The 21,126-nt window shown below is 41.5% G+C and overlaps 1 protein-coding gene across 2 annotated transcripts; it reads left to right on the forward strand.

The window, feature by feature from the left end:
• Positions 1-1,797: 1,797 nt before the first annotated feature.
• Positions 1,798-20,531, forward strand: LOC122187274 (acyl-CoA (8-3)-desaturase-like). 2 transcript variants are annotated; one of them, XM_042884642.1, is made up of 12 exons: positions 1,798-2,931; positions 12,924-13,034; positions 13,610-13,807; positions 14,538-14,639; positions 14,824-14,952; positions 16,790-16,847; positions 17,284-17,360; positions 18,358-18,455; positions 18,963-19,059; positions 19,381-19,460; positions 19,662-19,787; positions 19,884-20,531. In XM_042884642.1, the coding sequence occupies exons 1-12, from the start codon at positions 2,854-2,856 to the stop codon at positions 19,933-19,935; spliced, it is 1,206 nt and encodes a 401-aa protein (XP_042740576.1). In that variant the 5' UTR covers positions 1,798-2,853; the 3' UTR covers positions 19,936-20,531. The 2 variants fall into 2 exon arrangements, with proteins under 2 accessions (XP_042740576.1, XP_042740577.1); XM_042884643.1 differs by lacking the exon at positions 1,798-2,931 and adding an exon at positions 10,025-10,537.
• Positions 20,532-21,126: the final 595 nt, after the last annotated feature.

Here is a 21,126-nt window from a genome sequence, read left to right on the forward strand (position 1 = left end):
GAGGCTGGACAAGTAGGGAGCTGCTATGCTAGAAAAGAGAAAACACTGAAGGTGAGGATGCTTCTGAAGATCCTCCAGGGAGCATCTAATTCAGGTGTCACAACTCAAAATTTAAACTGCTGGATCAAACCATACAGAGTGTTCTGGTAGCAAGAGGAGCTGGAATGCAAGAATTTTTGCTTTCCTTCTGTGGACTAGTGAACCTTCAATTCAGATCGGCAAGTAGAAAATTGCAACAGACAACAAAGGCCCTTTTCCTATTTTGTCAGAGCAGGTTTTCAGTCATATCTGTCAAAAGGAACTGATCTTCTGCTTCTCTGGCTGCTGGATACTGAGTACTCTAGTCAGAGAGATCCTTTATAAAGATCCAGTGTGTTTTTGAAGGAAGGCAGCTAGACTGCAGCTCAGTTCACGAAGCTTACTTGAAAGCACTTACCAGATGGATTGTAACAAGTAAGGTAAGTGGAAAAAATCCTTGTGCCAAGAGAGTTGTAAGTATTCAACACTCGCATTGGAAGTGCTTGGTATTGCCTAGCAAGTGATGGGGTTTTTTGGTGCTTTTTTTTTTTTCCAGTGCCCAGAGTCAGAATGTTACTATCTAAATATTTAATTTCAAAAATTCAAATAATTTAAGCTTTCCCCAGGGATAAGAATCTAAGAATTAACAGTTTTGAAGACAGTAGGCACTAAGTGGAACTTCAGACACATTAAGACTTTGGAGGATCTTGTGTCTCCTCTGCCACTGGAAAGAAGCAGCATCTGCAATACAGTAGATCACTTGCCCAGGTAATCAGTGAAAATGACATGATGAACTGATTCATAATCCTAAAAAGTAAGACCGAAAGCAGGCCTGAGTCAAGATGCTCAGCGCTGTAAATACTGAGTTTGCTAGGAGCTCTGCAGGACTGCTCAAGAGGAGAAATGGGCTGTATAACAAATCAATTTCTATGATCACTCTGGGCTTTTTGAATTCCATTGTGGCAGGTTACTCTCAGAGTTTGGGTATTGAAATTTTATAGCAGTGAACTGCAAGTCCAAGGCCTCTTTCAGTTTCTCCCAGTATGTGCTCAAGTACACCTTTTAGGAACACCGTAGGCCCCAATTTTGCCATTAAGCAGAAGCCCTTTGGCTTCATAGCCATCCTAGAAATATGGAACCTGAACACTGAAACGGCCACATGATGGCAGCAAGGCATCACAGGGGATGCAGGATGCCACCGCCTCGGAGAACAGAAATGTGAGTGTTCAAAGCCTGCAAGTCCATCAGATCCTTTTCTGCTGGGTACAGTTCCAGCCACATTTTTCCAAGGCTTTTCTGCTGCATGGGTTGTTACGACTCTGCATAGTTCAAAGCAACTTTTGGCTGATGTGAGAATATCAGCCCTTCCAACCCAAAGGATTCTGTTTTATGATTCTATGATTGTGTGACCTGCCTGCGTAAAAGACCTTTTTTGGGATAAAAACACAATCAAATGTAAATCCACATCTGATAAACAGTATGGATCCTGTATCAACCATAATAGTCAAAGCCTTCATCTTGACATTGACTCTAAACTGAGTGATGAAGTGGCTGATAGGCCTGATTATAAAGCAACTGAAGGAGAGGCATGTGCCAGCTAGAATGCGTTAATCGGAATAGATATTTTTTAATGTGAATTCTCTTTTTCCTGGTGTGATTTTAAGTTTGGGGCATGTGATAGGTTGACCCTGCTCACTCAGTGCCCCTCAGTGGGATGGGGGAGAGAATTAGAAGAGGAAAATCAAGAAAAACGTCTGGCTAAAAAAAAAAAAAAAAAGGAAAATAAGTGATGCAAAGGCAATCACTACATCCCATCAGCAGCCAAATGTTCAGACAGTCTCCAAGGAATGTCAATCTTGGTACAATTTTCTCAGCCATGCTTTTATTTCTGAGCATTGTGTTATATGGTACAGAATATCCCGCTGTCAGCTTATGCCAGCTGTGCTGGCTGTGTCACCTCTCATCTTCTTGCCCACTTCCAGCCCTCTTGCTTGTTGGGGCAGAATGAGAAACAGAGAGGTCCTTGATGATGGGCAAGCACTGCTTTGTATTGCTTGTTAGCAATAGCAAAAATATTGGTCGTTATCAGTGCTCTCTTGGTCACCAGTCTGAAACAGAAAACCACACAGGCTGCTATGAAGAAAATTAATGCAGTGATTTTAAGGAAAAAGATATGGAAGTCGTCATCTACTATCTATTGAATATGAGCAGTTGTAGGATGCTTTAAGAATGCTTAAAAAAGGTCTGTAAATACACAGACTAGAAAGGAAAAGGAATAAAGAAGAGTTGCTACCTTCTACGTGGGTATGCATCCTCTCTGGATGTTTTTTAATTGGTTGTGGTGCCTGCAAAACAAAAACTCCTGCATTCTTGTATTCTGCAATACAAGAATGTGAATTATTACCAGTTCAAGCTACAGAGAAGGTGCACATTTTTAGTAACAAGGTTAGTTAGCTTAGTGTTCAACACAACAGGAGCTATTTGTCCATTAAGGGAATACCAACATTCAATAATAGCTTTCTAGAGGACACTTTCTTGTAAGAAACAAAAGCTGTTGCCTGCTTTCATGCAGGAAAAGATTGGGGCAGTCCTGTGACCAACACTGTTGTCATTGCATGACTGCCTGGTGGACTCTCTGGGATGAACTTGAGTGCTTCTGAAATAATCTTTTAGAAACATAACCAAACAGAATCATAGAATGGCTTGGGTGGGAAGGGACCTCAAATACAGAATCGTAAGTGCTTCTGGAAAAGATGTAAATGTTGCAATTCCCTTCCAGGATCATCTTGCAATCATTGTTATGAAAAATGAACAAGATGAAGAAATAAATGCTGGATGTTGCCCAAGTTTAAAAAAGAAAAGAAAAGGGACAGGAAAATGAAGATTTTGCCAATGAACTCAGTTTGTGACTTGGTCAGTTTGATGTTTTCTTTGTTTTATTCCCTCACCTACAAAGAAGATCAGAAATGTGGCTTCATTTGAAAATAGAAAGCTACAAATACTTGTGTTGAGCAAATATTCTGAAGTTACTGATCTAGAGAATTAAACAATAAGGAAAAAGGCCAGCTGGAGTCTTATTCAGGTTTCAGACATTCTGTGTAGCTAGTTCTTATTATGGTCTGTGTCTAACAGACATCTTTTAAGAGGACCTCACTTAGGCAAAAGCCAGTCACTGCCAGTAACTGCTGTGAGGCTGAACATGTTAATACAGGAATAGAACAGATTCCTGAACTTTGTGTCATCAGATGCAAGACTAGAGGCAGAAAATGGGGGATTTTTTTCCTGACGCTAAAAGAAGGTTTGTAAAGCTGAAGTCATACCAGGGCAATAGGACTCGTCAGGATTCTCTAATGTCTCTAGAGTTTAATGCTCTTACAGCCAAACTCCACGTGGGATCTTCTTGCAGGAATCTCCTTGCCTGTGCTGAGCTGGAGGACAGCCCTCTTGCCTGTATAAACCCACTGCTCACCAGCACCTGTAAGGTCTTCTTCAGCATGCTTCCCTTGTTTGCAGAGAGGCAAAACTGATTTCTCTCATCAACTGCTGATAAGCCTGAGCACAAAAAAGAAAATCAAAACAAATGGGACAGGAACATGGCTACAGTTCCTATCATAGCAATAGTTCCTATTTCTGCAGTCTAGGGTCCCTGGTCTGAACGTGCTAGATTTTTGCCTTTGTGCATTTCTCGAGTATCCTTGCGGTTATCAAATTATTAATGTTTGAGAGATCTGATTCAGAAATTTATTAAAAAAAAAAGAAAAAAAGGAGCTTCCCTTTTGACCAAAAAAATACTGAAAAAACCCAACCAACTACCTGAAAGGAGGTTGCCTCTACTCCTGGGTAACACTGATAAGATGAAAGGGAATGGCTTTATTTTGCACTGGGGGGGATTCAGGCTGGATATTAAGAAAAGTGATGAGGCACTGGCACAGGCTGCCCAGGAGGTGGTGGAGTCACCACCCCAGAGGGTGTTCAAGAAAGGGTGCGTGTGGCAGTGTGGGACGTGGTCTAGAGCGGTCACAGGCATGGACTGATGTTTGCACTGGATGATCTTAGTGGTCCTCTCAACCTTAATGATTCTATAGACCTATGATTCTATGAATAGCTAGTATTCTGTGATTGTTTCCAGCTCCCACTTCTATCTTGACTTCTGAGTTTCACTTCTGTAGGTTGTGCGACTTCCACAGTCTCCACCAAGAGCCCTCTCTCTGTAGTACCAACTGTGGCAGTTAACAAGCTACTCAAGGTGTCTGTTTCTCCCGGCATGGATACTTGGCCTTGCTAACATGTAGAAGACTGTCTGGAGTTGTGTATTCAGCTAGGACTATGGGGGAACCCCAGTATAAAAACCTTACAGGACTTCTTTTCTAAGGAGGGGAGAAATAAATTCAGGACTGTATTTTACGTTAATGAGGATCTATGCTGAAGCAGATTACAAATGCAGAGAGTAGAGAAAAGGTCATGAAAGTGCAAGTAGGCATTGCTAAATGTCAACTTTGCAAAAGAAATTAAAGCAATTAGTAAAAGCTTCTTCAGCCATGTATATTAAAAATATGACTGAGAAGAAGTGAGGTCTATGGGGAGAGGATAGAGAGAAGTTAAGGTCTGAGTCATGTCTGCTGGTCAAAATGCATAGAATAGAACCATAGAATCCTGGAATCATTTGAGCTGGAAGGGACTCTTAAAGGCCATCTGGTCCAACTCCCCTGTAGCGAACAGGGAAACCTACACTACACAGGTGCTCAAAGTCCTGTCCTGCCTGACCTTGAGCTTCTCCAGGGACAGGGTACCCACCACCTCTCCGTGCAAATATTGCTATGCCATGAATACACACGGTAATATGTGTCTGGGAAAGGATCAGTACAGTAGGAAGTTACTGAAGATCTGTGTAAGGAAGTGATGAATCTATAGACCTGGCAACAAGTAGATGTGTCTATTCAGAACGAAAGCAGAAAATGAGTTTTGCATCTGGAAAATATTTTAGCAAAACTGACTTCAGCTGTTTGTGTCACATCTTGGCATTCTTGGTGCCAGTACAGTCTAACATCATCAGCGATCTGAGTGATGGATGGATGCACCTTCTTCAGATCCACTGCTGATACCAAACCAGAGGGCACAACCAGTACTCTGGTTAACTTAGCTATACAGCCTTAGAATCATCTAGGTTGGGAAAGACCTCCAAAATAATCAAGTCCAACCACTGACCTAACCTACCAGCTCCCATAAAGGCAAAAACTGCATAGTATTTGAAGACTGAATTATGCCTCTGCAGCTGAGAAATCAGCCACACCGCTCTGAAAGCAAGGGAAGCGTGAAGAAGTGCTCATGGATGCAGGTGAGCAGTGTGCTTCTGTGCCTGAGAAGGCTGCCATAAGGATCAACACAGGTAATTTGCCTGCAAGAAAACTCCAGTGGGGGTTTGGTTCCATATTGGGCAGGAGGCAAGTGATTGCAGGATCCCTGCCTCCTGTGTTGCAAAGCTGGCAGGGAGCCTGAGACTTGCAGGAAGGACAAAAGGATGGTGTTCTGTGTGTAGGCAGTAGAACTATTGTGGGTGTTTTAATCCTTGCTTATGCTGTGGTTCCTAATTGGTGTTGCAAAAGTCGTGTATTAAAAAGTGTTCAAGCTTGATTGCCTTTTGCAGGGTATTTCTTTTGTGGATGCACATTTGTGTTTGCAGTCAGTGTGCTGAACTCAGAAACTGCTAAAAAAAATGCTGAGTGGTATGAAAAAACAAATCCCAAATTATAACAGTGGGAAGACAAAATGGTTCTGTCATGGACATTTAACAATTCTAGCTTGGATCACTGTGTGTTTTAGTTCCTCTGTAACAATATGAATGGTGATCTTAGATTCTGCTGAATTTGGACCTTAAACCTTGAGCTGGAGCATGCCAGTGGGGCTTTCATAGGAACTTCTTAAGAAGCTCTTAGGAACTTCTTAGGAATTAAAGGAGATGCACAGCATAGGGGTATGTGGTGATTGTTGAACAGTTTATTATTGGCCCTCATTAAAAAGAATGTCAGCATGCAGTTACAAATGATGCAATGCGTAGAGTTTTAGATGAGAGTTTCACAGTGCTTATGACAGAGCCTCACTGTAATAGCATGGCAGAGTTCTCAGCATCTTTCTTAATTATTATTGCTCACCCATAAAAAACAACGGAGAGTGAAAGCAAAGTTTGCTACCACTCAAATGGTAGGGTTTCATGGATGCTTTTTCTCTTTTGAAAAAGATACAAAAATTGCTTTCACAGGGGAAAAACAATCAAGAAATATATAATAGCTTACTACTTATAGCAGATTTAAGGAATGGACTGAATCGCAGAATCACAGAATCATTAAGGTTGGAAAATGCCTCTAAGATCATCTAGTCCCACCATCCACCTACCACTGATATTTCCCCACTAAACCACGTCCCTCAGTGCTACGTCTCTTGAGCTTCTTGAACACCTCCAGGGGCAGTAACTGCAGCAGCTCCCTGGGCAGCCTGTGCCACTGCATCACCACTCCTTCAAAGCAGAAATTCTTCCTAAGCTCATACAGTCTTTGAGCAGCCTAGATCCCACAGCATTTGGTTCCCTGAGCAGAACAACAGCTCCCATGCAGGGCAAAGGCTTCTCACAGCCCTTTAGGCTCTTTTGCAGTGCACAGGCTGTGCACATTCAGAGCTGGCCTTGAGCACGGACAGGGGCTGTGGGGAGGAGAAAGAAGCTGCAGAGACAGGGGCTGTGGGGAGGAGAAAGAAGCTGCAGGGCTCGTCAGGGCACTCAGGGCAGCTCAGACATTCCAGGGATGATATTTTCTTGGAAACAAAGTACTTAAGTTCTGTGTACCTTAGTACTGTATTCTTTTTGGATCTAGGGCTGCTCTGTGCTGTGCCAGTTCATCTGCAGTGAACTAAGTGAAAATGGATGGATATACACTGGATATATACTGGATAAAAACATTGTTGTACTAGCTGCCAGTTCAGCAGTCATTGAATTTCTGGAGATCTGGATAACTATGTCAAGTGCTTCTGCAAGGAGATGTCACAGACAGAGCTCTGTGCATCTGCACGAGCTCCCAGATGTGTACCATATAGATTTTGTGGGTGTGTGGGCTGTTATTGCAGAACATTATGGTGCAAATTCACCTTAACAGATTTCCCAATAGCTTCTCTGGGTAAACATGCCTGCTGTGGCTTTCACTATCTGGACGTTTTTGTGCAGCGCTGGAATGTGTTTGTGACCTGGATAACACAGACAAATGGATTTTGCTTTCAGATGGGGAATGGATGTGTTTGAAACATTCCATGTTAGTTAACTCCAATATCTTCTTGGCTCTGTGTTCTCCATCTCCTCGTAGACCAGAAACAAAACCTCCGTTCTCATCTGTTTCTTTTCAGGTAGCTGCTAGGTTTGCAAGTTTTATGGACAGCCATAGAGTAACTTCACTCTTTTCTTTTCTTTTCTTTTCTTTTCTTTTCTTTTCTTTTCTTTTCTTTTCTTTTCTTTTCTTTTCTTTTCTTTTCTTTTCTTTTCTTCAAGTGCTTAAAAAACCAACAACCCACATTTACAACAACTATTGCATATTTTACCACCACTACAAGTGTGGATCAGGCTGTCTGTACGATGTACTGCTCCACACACATCTCCGGAATGTGAACACAAAAACATGTCTGTGGAGACACTTCTACTTAGACCAAGATAAAGAGTTACAAAATGCCATGTGGCAGGACAGTGTAATTTTTTTTCTCTCGTTCTTTTATCACTGCCTTTTAATGAATATCAATAGTCCCATTTCTCTTTCAGCTAGGGTGGTTCAAGCATTGCTACACATCGGGATATTTAAATGGCTGTTATGTGCCTGAGTGATTAATTTGCAAGATGCTATGTGATTGAAGCATTAGAATTGCAACATTTACAGCTCTGTGTCAGCCAGAATGCCTGCCTGCTCCATGCAGAGCTGAGGCAGATGTCTACTGTGTGTGATGTCCAATGGTTCTTGTGCTACTGTTACAGAAAATAAAGGAAGACAACAAATAGACTTCACATTCGGCACTGCTTGCAGCCTGAGAATTGCACAGAGTGTATGAAGAAAGGTAACTGTAAGAAGAACTTCACAATCACTTTTAGCACAGACAGCCTGTAAACTCCTTTCCAGTTTCTTAAGCAGAAAATCTCCAAAGTTAAGTTATTCTACATACACTAAATGAAGCCTTTCTTCTGATGCAGAAGATCATCCCTTCGAGCAATGCTTGTCTAGGCCTTCTGCATGCTGTCTGTCTGGGAGAGAGAGTACACAGGCAAAACTGGACCTCACCTTGCTAAAGTACCTTGCTCAAGAACACATACATTCATGACAGCAGTGATACTATCAAACAGAAATGAGTTTATAGTTTTTTGACTTCGAACCTGTAAACTGTAACTATTTCTTCCTGTACAGACCAAACTGTGAGTCAGGTGAGAAAGAGAAGGTGGGAAGAATCATTTTGTGGAGCAGCCTGTCTTAGTAATACTGGGGGAGGTTAGGCCAACTATTACATTAACGGGGGTGTCTCAGTTAAGCATCTTAATGACTTTTTTGACTCATTCTTCACCAGCAATGCTCTAGCCACGCTGCCCAAGCTGCAGAAAGGAAAGCCTAGGACTGAAAGAATGAAGAACCCTCCAGTGTAGAAGACCACAGTTGAGGCCATCTAAGGAACTTGAAGGTGCACAAGTCCATGAGATGTGTCTATGAATCCTAAGGGAACTGGTGGATCAAGTTGCCATCCTATTTAAGACATTGTGGCACAATCCACATTTTTTTAAATGGAAGAAAGTAAGATGTGGGGAACTACAGGCCAGTCTGTCTCAACTTTATGCCCAGCAGATCAGGGATCGTAGAGCAGATCATCCTGGAAACTGTGCTAAGGCACATGGAGAACAGAGGTGATTGGTGAGAGCCAGCATGACTTCACTAAAGGCAAATTATGCCTGAAAAGTTTGGTGGCTTTCTATGGCAGGGTTACAGCAGTGGTGGATAAGGGGAGAGCAAGTGATGTCATCTAGCTGGATCTGTGCAAAGTGTTTGACACTGTAAAGCACAGCATCCTTGTTTCTAAACTGGAGAGAAATGAGTTTGAGTGATGGATCACACAATGGTAAGGAATTAAAGGCTTGTGAACAACAGCTCCATGTTTAAGGTTTCTTCCAATCCAAACCACTCTATAATTCTATGACTTCTGGTTTCAAATGCAGTAAATTAATAAATGCAAACAAAAAGTTTGGTGTAAAGGGGAAAGCTCATAATTCAGGACTTAATTCAGTGTTATGTTATAAAGGGATAGAATGAAAATCTGATGAGGCAGACTATGCCATAGCTGCATATTCTTCTACCTTCCTCAAAAGCACCCATGGATGGTAATTTCAGATTAAAAAATACCAGATTTGAAAGATGGCAGTGTTTCATACATTGTGGGCTTTGTTTTTTCTGGGTCAGGCACAAAAATGATGTGACTCAATCGGAAAGAATTTGAGATATATCATGGAGAGATTGCAGACCTCGGAGCATTCTGCTGCTTTCACTCTGTTTGTGTAGACATAAGCTCCATGCTTTGTTAGCAGGAATTACAATTGAATGAGATATGCTAGCAAACATATTTATGGGCAACTTTTGGCTGAGTGCACAGGCTGCCTTACAGTTTTTAATTTTGATTCTGTTTGACATTAAGGAGATATACTGTATGGTAAGTGTAGGATTAATGACATGCTCAAGCATTACGGAATGCTAAAAGTGCTTCAGTTTTCTACAATTATCACAGAATATTACCTGTAGAACAGCCAACACAGTTCCTCAGATTTCTCTTCTGGCTAAGATCCATGTTCATTCAAATATGGAAACTGGCTAACAGCTTGCTTTATCCATTTCCTAATGCTCTACGAAGGTCACTTAATATATTGTTCTTTCATCACATTGCCATCTGATTTGATTGAATAGCAGATTCTAAGTTATCTTCCTAAATCTTTCAGTGCGTGTATATTTGTATTCAGTGAAGTAGCCTACAGGTCTCTTGAGTAATCAGACCTTCCAGTGGCAACTCAGAAAGGACAAGAAGAAACAGGGCATTTACTCATGGGTGTGTCAAGGAGTCTGGTGTGAGCGTGGAAGAGGAGGGTGTGTTTGTGTGAAGGGAGTCAACCAGCCCTGGAAACACAGGGTGTGGTTGGGACTCAGACTGTATAACGGGTAGGCTGACATGGCTCATCTGTCCGAACGCAGCACGGCAAGGCTGAGATGAGTGAATCTCAGTGCTGAATGCACATCCAGAAGTGCAGATGGCTCCACAGACTGGCTCCACAGTAAAGGAAAGGAAACCTGTTTCAACCTTTCTTCAGCTTTTCACTTGGGAAGAGATCCGAATCCACAACGGCCGTGGCCCAAGTAAGGAGCAGTGGCTGGTGATTGACAGGAATGTTTACGACGTCAGCAGTTTTTCCAGACGGCACCCTGGAGGCAGCCGGGTTATTGGCCACTATGCCGGACAAGATGCAACGGTAAGATCTAGGGATGGAGTGGAGGAATGTGGTTCCAGTGCCAGGACAGGAGGACACTGTTGGACTCCAGTGGAGAACACTTGTAATGGTTGACACCATGCTCAGTCAGAGAAGGCTGGGTTGGATGGGGCTCTGGGCAGCGTGATCTGGTGGGTGGCAACCAGCTCACAGCAGAGGTTGGAGCTCAGTGATCTTGGAGGTTCCTTCCAACCCAAGCCATTCTGTGATTCTGCAATAAGGTAGTGGACGTATCTGTGCTGCTTGTAAAAGTACCTTCCAGGTTACCCTCAAGATCAGAGTTAACTGCTACGTAAATTATAAAGCTCTGTTCAGGTTCATTACATTAAAATGTAAACAGTGCACATGCATACTGTCTTCCAAAGTATCTGAAAAATCTATCCAAAGGCTGTCTTCCAAGTATCTGCAAAGTCTTTCTGTTGCAGTTGAGTGAAAGGGAAGAGATTGGGAAGTGGTACACTCAGTGCATACTGCTGTTTTAATGTCTGAACGCTTCCAGATATGATAGAAGCCAAGGATAATCAAAAATAGAACAAGGGGATGAATAAGGAGGAGGTAATGTTCAGAGATAAAGAGGAATTAATTCTGGGGCCAGTGGAGCAAGAAAAGAAAGTAACCAAGGTAAGGACTCTATTTTGAACGAGTGATGGAAAAGAAGGTCTTGAACAAAAATTCTAAGAAGAATAAAATACAAGAAAAACAACTAAGAAATCAACAGAATGACATTTGGCTGCAGAAGACGAGGAAACTTTCTACAGATAGTCCATCTGAAAGTAGATGTTCTAGAGACACATGCAAAAATCTTTGATTTAGAGGATCTCACTGAGTTGTTAACTGTTGAAAGAGATGATAATTTTTAAGCAGATTTCATAGATTATTTATTAAGGGTTGATATTGAATTTCTGAACTCTCAGAAGCAACACCAGGATTACAATATAAACGTGTAGTGAGGGGACCCAAATTTAACTCTTGTCATGACAGATTTTCTGGCTTCCAGAAAGTAGACTGTTCTTTCTGTTCCTCAGTTTGTGTTCTCAAGTGAAGGAAAAAACCCTTTTGGATCTCCTTCATTCTCTTCTCAAACCTAAAGTCCAAGATGTTTTCCAAGCACTCTTGAGCAACCTAGAGCTCATTTTAAAGATATGGTGAGAATTATCTTCCTCTATATGCATTACTTTGCAAATATAAACAATACTCTTTGCAGAATGTTACACTCCTGTCAAGTTTGGGAAGTAAGGTCCATTGCAGATGATAGTCCTTTAAAGTAATCTCTTGTAAGGTGGTAAAGTAAGGTAGTTGCAGAGAGAACACAGACTCATAGCAGAAAGATTTCCCCAGACCACTGGATCTGGGCATAATTTCTAATTATTCCCTGTGACAAAGGGCCATGAGATGTTTGTAGAAATCCCATCTGTTCAAAACATCACTTTTCTCTGACTTGAGTAAAGTGCTCAAAGATGGGCCTTTTCTGAAGTCAGACTCAAGAGGAATGCCAAACTGCACAAGGAAAATCCTCTTCTTGTCTGGAAGTGTGCAAAAATTTTTGTGTCATGACTAAAAGATTACCTCAGTTTATTGCAGAGAGAAAATTTGTGTGGATGTGACTGGTCAGACACTGAGGGTTTTGCAATATTGACTCTTTCTGGAAGATAAAGGAGCATGGCCAGCTTCTTCACCTTCCCTCTGGGAAATCCACTGAGGAGATAAGTTGAAGAAGAGCTGTGATTTATCTGAGGCTTCCTGTTTCCTTTATGCCATAGTTTATATTTCCTTTTGAAACTGGTACTATGAATGGTTCTTGGACAAATATGTTTGTGTCACTTGTGTTACTCCGTTGCCCAAAATGTCAATTAATCTCAAAACAGGCAACTGTAAGAGAAAGCTAGATAGCCCTGTATATGTTTATTTCCATTGATACTATTGTGATAAAGGCAGGGTTTTAACATCATTGTATTTTCCGAAGTGTGGCAAAGAGACACCTCACTGATGTGTTTTCCTACTCCTGGGTCCCATCCACAGGGCAGGGCTGCTGGCTGAAGCCTTCTAAGGAAGGATGGTGTTGAAAGAGACAGATGAAAGAGAATGTTTCCCTCTGCAAATAGTTCTTCATCAAACACTTTCGTACTCATTACCAGCCTCACCCAGATACTTATATGACATCTAGTTTCTTGAAACTTCTCCAGCTTCCTTGGGCCTAGCTCCAGCTGATGGCAAAGCACTACAGGAACAACTGAAGGAACAGAGCTCTGAAGGTCTTTGGGAAAGAAAAGGAATCAGGATTATGTATTATATCAATGATATGGGAAAATGTAGACTTGGCCATCTGAATTTAGCAGTATACCTTTCTTATCTGTGTATTGATTTGTAGGATGCCTTTGTAGCATTTCACAGTGATAAGGCTCTGGTGAAGAAATACTTGAAGTCTCTGCTGATTGGGGAACTGGCACCAGATCAACCCAGCTTTGAGTCTAACAAAAAGGTGAGTGTCCTAGAAACTAACTGTGACATGACTTGGGGTACTGCATGAAAGGAGAAATACAAAAGAGGGGTAGATATAATTTCTGGGACAATATAACTGACATTGTGCCCTAGGCTGGGTGGGGAGGTAGCTGCCATAGTCATGCATGGAAACACACAGCACTGTCCCAAAAAAGCTGGATCCATACTTGGGTGTGAGGAATGGGCTCCAGAGTACCAGTATCTGATCAGTTCTTCCCATTGTGATGTCTCACTGACACAGCCCGTCAGCAACTTGTTCGAGTGTCAAAGCAAAGCTGAGATCTATTGATCTTGCGCTCATTCTTGTGAAGACACCCCACTGATGAAGTGTCTCCACTGACTTAGAATCATGGAATCGTCTGAGTTGGAAGAGACCCTTAAAGGCCATCTGGTCCAACATTCCCTGCAATGAACAGTGACACCTACAGCTGGATCAGGATGCTCAGAGCCCATCCAGCATGAACTTGAATGTTTCCATGGCCACTCCAGGATTCCTGGATTTGCTGTATTGCATTTTCAAAGTAGCTAGCACATTAATACTTCTTTTACCCACAGAAATCACTTTTAGAAGACTTCCGTGAGCTGCGCTGCACTGTTGAGAAGATGGGACTTCTGAATCCAGATTCCACCTTTTTCTCCCTGATTTTCCTTCACATCCTGGTACTGGATGCTGCATCCTGGCTGACAGTCTGGTACTTCGGGATATCATTAGTGCCCTTCGTTGTTGGCATGGCATTCTTCACCATTGCTCAGGTAAACCACTGACAACAATTCAATGGTGTGGACGTGTTTGTTTCATCCCATGGAGAGGATCAATGAAATGTTCATCTTCCAGTCACTGACTTACTATGTCCTCTTAGATCTAATAAGCTGATTGAAGACAACAAGCAGTTTTTATTGCTTTCAGCAAGCCTAGGTTTGCTGAAAACCTTTTCACTCTGACTGGTGTGGCGTTGTGAGGTTAAGTAGGCAGCTTTATAAGATGGGATGGGCTGATCTAATCACTCACCCCGACAGAAGAGGGAATATCTCATTCTCAATTCCATTTCTGGTTCCAAGTTCTGTTTACTGTCTGATGGCTCTGAAGTTTGGTCTGTCATGCGCCAACCCCATTCATTAATTCAGAACAGTTTTCTGCTGTGAAGTGCAATGAAGCTCTGGATTTGGAAATTATTGCACTTTCTAGATTGTTACTTGGAAATTATATATACTTTTGATGGGAACAAGAGACTTGTATGCTCTAAGAGTCAAACTCATTGTAATGATTTTTTGCTGTACAACAAAATCAATATCTGGCATTGAGCATCTTTAATAGGCAGTGGTCTGAAAGGAAGTTCTCAGCACTGAGCAGATAGCACTGCGTGTAATTCTTCCCCAGATCAGAGGAGATGATCTCATGCCATGGTACTAAGAAGACTCCCGGGAGCAAATTAGTACAACACTGCTATGATTCTGAATCCCTGGCGATTCTTTTGTCTTCTAGATCCAGATGGGCTGGTTCCAACACGATCTGGGGCACTGCTCTGTCTTTAGGAAGCCTAAATGGAACCATCTGCTGCAGATCATTGTGATAAATACCCTGAAGGTAATTGCCTTACTGTGAGAATATTCTCTGGGCCTAATCTGGACTAAATAATGAATGGGAGTGACTCTACATTCAGACAGCATTACCTGTGAGGAAAATATAGTGCAGTTGTCAGTGATAGGTTGACAATAATGATCAGTGATGGAGTTCTATTTAAATCCCCAGTATTTGGCTTTTTCTGCAGGGTTTACCTGCCAGCTGGTGGAATCATCTGCACAATCAGCACCACGCCAAACCCAACTGCTTCCGCAAGGACCCCGACCTCAACATGCACCCTCTCCTGTTCAGCTTGGGAAAGACACTCTCTGTAGAGGTGGGTATGGATCTAGAGGACCTTTGGCAAAAAAGACAGAACTGAAGTATAATAACCTGAATTATGTCTTTCTGCCTAAATTTGTAACAATAACTTGAAAAACGGGGAAATGGTTTCAAACTAAAAGTGGACAAATTTAGATTGGATATAAGAAAGAAGTTTTATTACAATAATGGTAGTGAGGCACTGGAACAGGTTGCCCAGAGAGGTGGTGGATGCCCTATCCCTGGAGACCTCCAAGGTCAGGCTGGACAGGGATCCAAGCACCCTGATTTAGCTATAGGTGTTGCTGTTCCTTGCAGGGGAGTTGGACTAGACAGCCTTCACGAGTCCTTTCCAAATCAAACAATTCTATGATTCTGTAATTTCCAAAGTGTTGGATGGTCTCAGAGTCTCACAGTCAGATTGCTCTGACTCCCACGCTCCCAGGAGGAGATCCTTGCTGGATGCATTCTCACTAAGGTTCAAGTTCAAGATATCTTACTTAAGTACCAACCTGGGGCCTGGTTATCATGATGCTTAGGCCGCAAACTCTTAAAATCAGTATTTAAGTTCTCTGTGTTGCTCGAAGAGCAGGGTAAGTACCTCGAAGGCCTTCCAAACAATGAGTCAGTCCACTTGATTAGTGTTAGATGATTTTAGTGATATTGTAGATATTGAGTCAGATGTTCCCTCTGGGTCCTTTTGGTTGTAGGACCTGCTTGGCACCTAAATCCTTCAGCACCAGTGTAGCTGCTATGCACAAAACACAAGCATATAAATTAGTTCTTAATCCCCCCCCCCCCTTTTTTTTTTCTTTTTTTAATCTCATAAAAATAAATCCATAATCACAGCTCCCCCTCTTTCCCAGGATTTCAGGTATCAGGGTAGGTAAGATCTCCTGCCTTTTCTTTCATCAGCAATTCAGTTTACTCATGGAATGAAGAAATGACCTCTTGCTTAGATAAGCATTCTCTTTAAATAATGCGTCACTCTCCATTAGAGGGTAATAAGCAATGAAATCTTTACAATGCATGTGGAAAATTCCAGCTCTGCTGTCTCAGGAAGACTCCTGGGAAGAGAGTTTATACAAAGTATTTATTAATAGCAAACTGTTAGCTGCAACATGAGAGCATCTAGACAGTGACCTTCTGAAAGATGTCTGATAGCATCAACTTGAGCCTGCAGTATCTAGAGTGAGGTATCTGTCCCTGTGCTAGATTGGTTTGGATGGAAATGAAAGTGCAGGAAACTAGTTCTCATCTCTTCCAGCTTTTAACAGAAATGAGTCAGATGCACTGTGGATGGGCAGAAAGCATTTCAGTGGTTTCATTTTGTTGGATGTCTTCAGCCCATAGCTCATCTGATACAGAAATTTAGGCGCAGTTTTCTCAGCAGACGCATCCTGCATTCATCACCCACTGTTTCCTGTCTCAGTTTTCACTCTTCACCTGAATAACCTCTTCCTCCCCAAGCACAGATGATTTAAGCACTCTGTGGTGAATGTCTGAACATGATTACACTGAATCTCATTGCTACCACTGGAATCTTCCCCTGCAAAATTCAAATGCCTTTTGGTTTTTCTTGTTATTTTTGTATATTTTGGTACCCTACTATGAGTTTTGGAACTCTCCACAGAAACTGTTGTGTTCTGGCATCAACACATATTGATATCTTGATACGGAGGCTCAAATAAGATATTTCTTTCCACTGCTTCAGACCTTCAGTGCCTGCTTTTGGATTAAAGAGATTTAATAGGTAGTTCTTGATGTGTTCATTAGGTAAGAATAAGCATTTATGAAGAATCTCAGTTCTCCAACTAGATCATTACAGTGTTCTTTGTTTTTTTTTTTTTCAGCTTGGAAAAAAGAAGAAGAAGTTCATGCCTTACAATTATCAGCATAAGTATTTCAGCTGTGAGTATCTCTGCTTTCCTATAATGCTGTAGGTACATCGCCACAGAACTCCAACTTCGTCTCCTTCCCAAAGTAGTAGGTTTAAAGATTTTTCCCATTGAAATCACAGCTTCAGAGACAATCACAACACTAGGGAGATCCTAAAATCTCTAAAATTAGGGACATTTCTTCACGTGAGGAGGAACTTCCCCTACTACGTGATGGTTGGTAACAACATAAGTGTTATTCAGGTGTAAGGGATGGGAAAGAAAATTAAATGGGAAAGAAATGAAGGAATGAAGGGTGCTGAAGTGAAATGAACAGATTATGTGGGCACATGAAAGCTACTCAAATGGAAACCAGCAAGTTTTCCTCTCACTGCAGAGGAGAATATTTCTGAAAGATTTATATTGCAGCAAAGTTATAAACATCTCTCTGTTTTCATTCTTTCCTGCAGTATTGGCCCCACTTGCACTTATACCCTTCTTCCAGCTGTCCACATTCTACTTTGCAATCAGGAAGAAAAAGTGGTTGGTAAGCACCGATTACACTGTCTAGAAATCTTTCAAAAATGTAACCACTTGTACTGTCTGTGGATAGGTTGGAGTTAATTTTCCTCATGGCAGCTCATACAGTGCTGTTTTAGATTTGTGAGTAAACCAGTGCTGTCACCACACTTTTAGCTATGGCTAAACAGCTTCTGTGCAGCATCAAGACCTCTGTTTCTCACTCTGCCTTCTGTCAGTGATTAGTGCAAGAGTGTGAGAGGAGGGGATGCAACCAGGCAGATGTCCCAAACTAACCAAAGAGCTATTCATGCCATAAAATGTCATGCTCAGCAATAAAAAGGGGAAAAAAGAGATTTAGGGAGATTAGTCATCTTTTGCTTGGGAACTGGCTGGACATCAGTCTACCTCAACCTGTGGGAGGAGGTGAGTGATTGCTTTTGCATCTCTTGCTTCACTGTGTATTTTTTTTTCCGTCTTCCATGTCCAGTTATTAAGCAGTTTATATCTCGACTCACAAAATTTCTTGCTTTTACTCTTCCTTTCCTCTTCTCCCATCTCCCAGGGATGGGGAAGTGAGCGAGGAGCTGTGTAGTGCTTAGCTGCCTACTAAGGCTGACCCCTAGCACTTCCAGGTGGCTATGTCAAATTTCAACCAAGGTGATTATGATGTTTGGAATAAAAAAGGGGTTTTTTTAGGCTGCTGCAGTAGGAATGCTTATCTCAACAAGTCCAGAGTGAATTTGTCAGGAGATGACTTTTAACATCACAGCAGGTAGACAAAAGCTAACAGAAAAGTAAGGGACCTAGACAGAGTGGGATTACATACGTTTAGTTAATGATTTTAAAGTTAGTGCTCTGAGAATATTTCAGGGATACACACAGCAGGCTGAATGATTGCATGGAGCTCACACTTGATAAGTAAGAGATCATAGGAAGAACATCTATTATGCTGAAATAATGTGAAGAAGAGGAAATGAGGGATATCTTCAAAAAAGGCATCATCTTTTTCTTTTTTTTAACAGGAGCTGTTACTGGTGGTGTCTTACAACATCCGAGTCTGCCTCATGTATATTCCTTTAATGGGATTTAACAATTTCATGGTGTACTACTGGATGTCCAGGTAACACACAGCATACTCAAAGTCCCCATGACTAATATTGGTAAACAATATCGAGTGTCAATGGAAATAACTAAAATGGTCGTATAACTCATACTGGTCAGACTTTACAAAATTAAAGTTTGCTCATAAATAAGTAGTGAGCCGAGAAAATCATTACAAGTTGGGGGTGGAGGGAGGCTGCTCAAGGACCTCTGCTATGACAGATTTCATGGCTCAAAAGAAAGTTAGGAGGCAATTCCCCCAAAATTTAAGAGGCAAAGGAATGGAATAGAAAATGCTGAATTTTACGAGTGTGCTCTGTAAGATAAGTCTTACAAGAGGCTGGGTAGATAGACAGATATTTTAAGACCATTACTTTTTTGAGTCTTGGTAACTGCCACTGAAAAGCTCTCAGCCCCTACTCCCTGCACAGCCCTTTTTTTGTGTCAGATGTCAAAATGTCTGCTTTAATGGCAAGTTTGGATGCAATTAGATACATTAAATGTGTTTCTATGTTTATCTGGTCAGGTACCTAGAGAGTACATGGTTTATTTGGGTCTCGCAGATGAACCACATTCCAATGCACATTGATTATGACAAGAACAATGACTGGGTATCTACTCAGGTGAGAATTCTCTTTCTTCTGGAAGCCATGGGCCTGCAGTTCTCAATTATACACTAAGGTCCTGTCATCCCATAGTATCAGTCAGGCCTGTGTGCACATCAGTGAAAAAAACTATTCTTCCTAAGGCAAAATCTACCCAAATTGACCTCTATTCCAAGAATCCATTTTAAGCTAGACTTTGTTTAATTCTTCAGGTCAATTAAGGCAATAATCTCTGACACTAAAAGTTGTCTGTTATGCTAGACAAAGGTGATTGGTAAGGTGTAATTATCTAGACTTCCAGAAAAATAAAATGTAAATCATTGTCTTTTTTCCTCCCAGCTTCATGCAACATGTAATGTGAACCAATCTTTCTTCAATGACTGGTTCACCGGGCACTTGAACTTCCAAATTGAGCACCAGTGAGTATGACTATGGGGAGAAGTGTGATAATAATGGGCACTTAGAAGTGAGAAAGGCTGTGTTATCTCAAATAAAACTACATTCATCAGAAGATCTTTTGCTCTCATCCTGGGGGATGATTGGGAAGTAATTTGAACAATGGGTACAGGGCATTTTGCAAGCCAAGCCTTTCAATAACTGTGTGTCATTGAATTCTGCAGCCTTTTCCCCACAATGCCTCGACACAACTACTGGAAAGCAGCTCCTTTGGTGAAAGCCCTTTGTGATAAGCACGGCATTGAGTATAAAAGCAAGACTTTACTCAGAGCTTTTGTAGATATTTTGAAGTAAGTATCAATTAAGATATGTAGAAGCACTCTTTCTGTAATGGAAGCTGAATAGTGTCTCCTCATAAATGATGTTTTAACTTTCTGTTCTTGCAGCTCACTGAAAGAGTCAGGGGAACACTGGCTTGAAGCCTATCTGCATGGATAGATGCTGGCAGCTCTTGAAGGGAATTTCTTCACCAGACAACTACTGCTGCAAAGAGTCAGCACAGATCAGCAGAGTGTTTGTGGCTTCTGACATAGGAACTTGGGAACTGGGTGAAGCTAATTGCAGTAAGAATGATGGGTGGGGAAGTGGATTAAAGATATTTTTTTTTCATTGTTCTGAACCACGATATCTCTATTTTTTGCTGCTCTCAAACTCAGTATTCAGAGCCATGACAAACTGGGCCTTTAAATTTGGGAGTCGTAGCTCTTGAATCAGCTGGATCAATTTACTGTGTAGGTGGGGCATAAAACACCTCAACTCCTTTATTATGGGGAAAGTTTAAATGGCAATTCTTAGCATTTTTTGCTTAATGGCTCAGTGAAAATGGAATTAGATAAAGCAAACTGCAGGAAGTCAGCACACATTAGGATGGGAGGATCTTCATGGGATATTCCAAGATTGGTAAGTATGCAAAGAGCAAGATGGCCTGCAGTATGTTGTTGTGTCTAGTGATCGTGTGTGCACCACTTTCTCTTACTAGTTAACTGAAGTGTTATAACTTGTGCTGTTCGTGAAATACATGGGGAAGTAGATAACTGGATGCTGCATTTTACTTCTCTAAGACCTAATTTGAATATGGTCCAAAAAGTCTGTATAGTATGTATAATTTATATGTATAAATATATATATTTTATTGTGTGCTGTCTGATTAGCTTTCTGATTTGATGTGTTATGTGTTTTTGCTGATGTTAGATTAGCTTTAAAATTCTTAGCTTCAGTAGATCTACTTTGAACGAGCCTTGGAAATGTAGGCATTGGGGGGTGGGTTCAGATCACAAGGGTTTATAGGGTTCTATTACTTTTATTGACTTTTACATGTATTATTTTCCCTCTAAATACCTTCCAATGATTTCAAGGACATATGAGTATTTACATACGTGAGCCATTAGGTCACTAAGTACATTTGTGGCTCCATCCCTGTATCCTGAAAAACAATTAAATCATACCTAATTCTGTAATTCCATGCAGTCCCCTCTGGCCTTTACAAATTTTTTTTTCCTCCATTTCAGCATCCCAAAGAACTAACTCTTACAGGTTTTGTACCGGTAAGCTGTTTGGCCCCTCCAACAGGGAGGGGAAGGACCTAGCCCCTCCATACTTAAGGTTCTGCAAAGCTGCTTCTAGCGGAAA

Source organism: Lagopus leucura, unplaced genomic scaffold (genome assembly GCF_019238085.1).
Source record: "Lagopus leucura isolate 7727_CA_CO unplaced genomic scaffold, USGS_WTPT01 Super-Scaffold_100044, whole genome shotgun sequence".
NCBI classification, from domain to species: domain Eukaryota; kingdom Metazoa; phylum Chordata; class Aves; order Galliformes; family Phasianidae; genus Lagopus; species Lagopus leucura.

Coding starts and splice junctions, on each gene's coding strand:
- LOC122187274 (XM_042884643.1), top strand. CDS start 10,319: ATGGCTCCACAGACTGGCTCCACAGTAAAGGAAAGGAAACCTGTTTCA. Junction 13,035..13,609: donor GCTTTGAGTCTAACAAAAAG/GTGAGTGTCCTA, acceptor TTTTACCCACAG/AAATCACTTTTAGAAGACTT. Junction 19,060..19,380: donor ATGACTGGGTATCTACTCAG/GTGAGAATTCTC, acceptor TTTTCCTCCCAG/CTTCATGCAACATGTAATGT.